Genomic DNA, 4,575 nt, shown 5'->3' on the forward strand with positions numbered 1-4,575 from the left:
GGATGGTCCAGTTGCACCACAGTGGAGGATTGGAGCAGAGGTAGTCCGGGGAGAAAAACTCGCCATTGTTGCCTTTCAGCAGCTGGTGGCAGCTCTGCAGGGCGAAGAAAGCCCCGCCTTCCCCTTCATGTCCATCTGAGGAGGAGTTAGGACAACTTCTGAGAATCATGTGAGTTATTTTACATGTTTCACCTCATTAAATGTAAGTGGTGTCTATTATAGTATACAAAGCATCTTGAGTGTTTAGGTCCATTTCTAGCCTTTTCCCTGGTTTCAGTTTATTATTACTTAAAAGAGCATATGTTATTATTTAACACTACGTTGAGTACGCAAAGTGGGACGTTCAAATTGTATATCTTTACATGAAAGAAATAAAGCAATTCATGTCCATTTTGGCTTATTGTTTTCTCTTTGAGTAAAATTTTCCGTAACACAGCTTGTGAACATCACACTTTTTGACAGATTACAAATATCTGCATTTCATTGAATGCAACATGGAAAAGGTTTCTGCTTACTGCTGCATCCATTCAGCATGTTTCATGTCTCTGCAAGTTGATCTTCATGTTGAAGTATAATGAACTGAACTGATTTGTTTTTTTACCATTACAGGCCTGCTCAAAATCCTAAAGCTGATTATTTTAAATGCACACAGGTGGACAGTGAAGCTGTTTGACTGACCTGGAAGCTTGCCGACTTCCTCTCTGTTCACCTACAGACACATAAAAGCAAAACAAAGAAATATGTTATACCAAACTGAAAACATTAACACAACACAAGCTGAGTTTTCAGGGAGGATGCCATCTTACCTGTGAGTCACAGTGATTCCAAAATATACCAAATACGAGCAGATATATGAGCTGCACACTTTTTAAGGTAAAGCTATTCTTTTGTGACATTATACTGTCAAATGTTTGTCTTATAAACAAGTTAAATGTGTGAAAAAATGAAGTCTTCTCGACCCTCAGAGCATCGGATAAACTCCTGTTTCCTTTTCCTGTCCCAGCAGGTGACATTCATCAACTCGCTGATTGAGTTTCCTTTGCTGGCTGTTAGTGTTAGATTTAACCAGCAGGGGGAAGTGTTGTATTTTACATTCAGTCTATGTATCCTACTCTAAAGCCAAATAGTTCACAATACATTTACTTGTAAATGGAAATAGCATTTACATTTAAGGATTTTATTTATGATTATGATTATTATGATTTAAAAGTCACATATGTAGAAGAAATAAATTAATGATGTTTTACTTTTTTTTTTTTTAAGTAAGAACAACTTGCTTTCTTATCTTCGGTATTATTTAAAAAAAAAAGTAAAACTTGTAATATCTAAAACTAATTATAGAATAATTTGTAATTGGTTTCATTAGGAATTGATCTTTGTACTTCTATTTGATTTGTTTTTATGTAATATCGGCATCATTGAAACTTGACTTGTAATATGTAAGACAATATTAACAAACAGAAAAGAGGACATGACTCCGTCCTCACACAGAAGTCGACCCTGATGAATGAGTTTCATGTGAACCAAACTCACTTTATTGCTCCTTTTATTACACACACATATATACAGATATGCATGAGATAATGACCACAAACAGCAGCAACACTGTAGCTGAGATTGAACAATGAACACAAAGCATTGCAGTCATATTAGTGAAGAAAGTCTGTGTTGTCTTTGTCTTGGTCAAACACAGAAACAGTCAGTGTTTACGGATCTGAAGTTATCTCCAGGCTTGTGTGTTTTGCTCATATTGTTATCATTTCTGTGAAGTCAAATGTTATTTTAGTGACAATCACACTGAGCACCAAATGTGATTTCAGCCTTTATCTCTCTGGCTCTGTTTCAACTGAAAAATATGCATCAAATATGCAGATAATGCTGACACTTTAAGCGACTAACTGTATAGCAGCTTGGCTCTAAGGATTGCATCTACTACTGCATGGATTGTCATGATGGAAAGGGTAAAGGATGAATCCTAATTACTTTAATGATTCCAACCTTGCATCTGTCTGAGTATATATCAAGATATCTGCCACATTTAGAGTCTTTTTAGCATCAAATTCCCTCTTAGTGTTTCCTTGGACAGTGAAGCTTCATATTAGCTTCAGATCAACTTTTAAATACATTTTTACACAGAAGGAGGACTGTGGATTTAGTCCTCCATTGTGCTCCAAAACTGGATTTGTTGAACTTTGACCTGAGCTGCACTGACCTTTGTGAACGCAGCAAATATTTGTTGACCACAGCTAAAGAAAGGGTTAGGGTTTCTGAATTTCCAAGACTGTACAGTAACAAGGTGGCCAGAGACCAGAACGTACCAGGAAACAAAGCAGTCTGCTGCTACCTACTTTAGCATTATAGCTTGGCAGTTTATACAAAAGTCAGAGGAAAATACTTGAGGATCCTTTTTTTCTGCTGTGATGTGAAAAACCCATAATTGACTTTAAGTAAATTATCAATTTAAGTATTTTAGCTCAACTGAGACCAGCTCTGCAATCATAAATTGCTCTTAAGTTGTCCAATGATGTTTGCAAGTCTTAAACAAGGTACTGTACTTTCCAAGCATTATTTATGTCATCTTACATGAACAAAATATTATGCACCAAACATTAACATCTTAACATGACAAAAGGTTGACAGTTAGCCTGCATGCAAGATGGTTGGCTAACATTGTAGAGGGATCATGTAATATGCATGTTTCTGAGAACAAATGCCTTCTTTTACAAGACTACACTACAGCTTGTAGAAAAGAAAACAGCAGATAAATTAACTCATATTGACAACTTTTTTAATTATTTTGATGACTTTTAAATACTAATACAGAGGTTTGCTTGGACTTGAGGATTTAACAGTCAAAAAGGTGGTGAATATGCTTTACAAAGTAAACAGTGCAAACAGATTACACAGAAATGAATGAAGGTGTTCACAGGCAGTCCAGCTCAGGATTGACAATCCACGGCCAGATCGTCAACATCTCCTGCGGTGTCCGGCTGTGAACCAGCATCAGACTCCTGTAGATGCAGTAGTTGGACCTGTACTTCTCCTCAATGTCAAATGTCTTGAAGCCTTTGTGACTCTCTGGTGCCAGGCCCAGCTTCTTCAGGCACATCCCTGTATAGACATCATCAATAGGATACAAAACCACTTGCTGGGTTGCATTGTAAAGACGTAGCGCTACATCACCAGAGTACAAATATCCTCCGCCCCCTGCATAAGGCGGGTACAGTCCCACAAATACACTTTCTGGGATAAAATACTTGAGTTTCCGGTCTCTGTGCGGGCCGGCATTGCTGATAACATCCCCAATGAACAGATCCTTAGCCTTGGCCTCTGGCAGACCTTCCAGGAAATCAATAATCCTTAAGGTGTTGACAAAGACATCATCGTCTCCCTTCAGGATGTACTGAGCCTGGGGACAGTGTGTGCTGAACCACTCAAGGAAGAGGACTTCCTTCAGGGTGAGGTTAAAGAAAGTATCCCTGTAGTCCCATTGGAGGAGGTCTCCGTGAAGCTTCGCCTCATGTCCCAGCATCCCCAGCAGGTCTGGGAAGTGGTCTGTGGACATGGCGTTGCCTAGCAGGAAAACCGTTGCCACAGTCTGATTGGCTAAGACACCCGCCCGTCCCCATGTTTCACGGATAGCCTGCCGCCGTTCAAAGTGCGGCATCAGTGACTTGACCACCAGCAGCAGAAAAGGTCTTTCGTCGCACACGTGGAGCTGATTAATCAGCATGGGGTGAGTCCTGCAGCGCATGTGCAAAAGGAAATCCCGAAAGAGCTGCGGTAAGGTGTTGTAGTCTGAGACTTGTGTGGCGACTCTGTAGTCTGGTTCACAGGGGTTGAGTGGCCCGGTGTCGTTCAGCCAATCTGGCAGCTCGATAAGGGAGTCGCTGGAGAGCACGGAAGTGACGATGGGGTTGTGAATGAAGTCCAAGCGCTGCTGCTCCTTGTTCCAGAAGGATTCGCTCAATATCTGCCGTTGCCAAAACCTCTTGGATGGGATTCGAATCTTAGATTGTCTGTTTTTGCCATGCATGAGGTTCCACGACACACACATCAGGACGCAGAGAAAGAGGTTGAAAGTCATCATCACCCAGAACCCCCTCCCTCTCCGGCGAGGCGCAGGCATGTTGCTCCCTCTCTGCGTCTACACACAGGGCGACAAGTGAAGAAAAATGACTGAAAACCAACAACATACAGGCTAAAACTGTGAGCATCATGGTCCCAAAAGGCAGACTTACAACAAAGCCGGGATATAAAGGAACATTTGGAAACATAGAAACAGCTAGATCGAACCCTTAAGCCTTTAGCAGCTATAAACAGAGGAAAAATCTGGAAGCTTGATTTCACCCCCGTTTGTTTTCAGAGCTCAGACCGGCTGCATACAAGGCCACATTTTCATCCCTAATCCTGCAGGAATGGGCCCATGAACATTGTTTTTTCTCATTCCCTCCGCCTCTTCCCTTCAGCACTGACAGACAGGAATCACACGTTTCCAATTCAGCTGTGCACATGACACAAGTTTACTGGCACCGGTCTGTGACACTGTCATTGTTTACTGCCTGCACAGACAAA

The 4,575-nt window shown here is 41.1% G+C and overlaps 1 protein-coding gene across 1 annotated transcript; it reads right to left on the reverse strand.

Annotated features, from left to right (window-relative positions):
• Positions 1-2,923: 2,923 nt before the first annotated feature.
• b3gnt2a (UDP-GlcNAc:betaGal beta-1,3-N-acetylglucosaminyltransferase 2a) lies at positions 2,924-4,129 on the reverse strand. The gene has a single exon (XM_053339306.1). The coding sequence runs from the start codon at positions 4,127-4,129 to the stop codon at positions 2,924-2,926; it is 1,206 nt and encodes a 401-aa protein (XP_053195281.1).
• Between the last annotated feature and the right edge of the window lie 446 nt (positions 4,130-4,575).

Source organism: Scomber japonicus, chromosome 2 (genome assembly GCF_027409825.1).
Source record: "Scomber japonicus isolate fScoJap1 chromosome 2, fScoJap1.pri, whole genome shotgun sequence".
NCBI classification, from domain to species: Eukaryota; Metazoa; Chordata; class Actinopteri; order Scombriformes; family Scombridae; genus Scomber; species Scomber japonicus.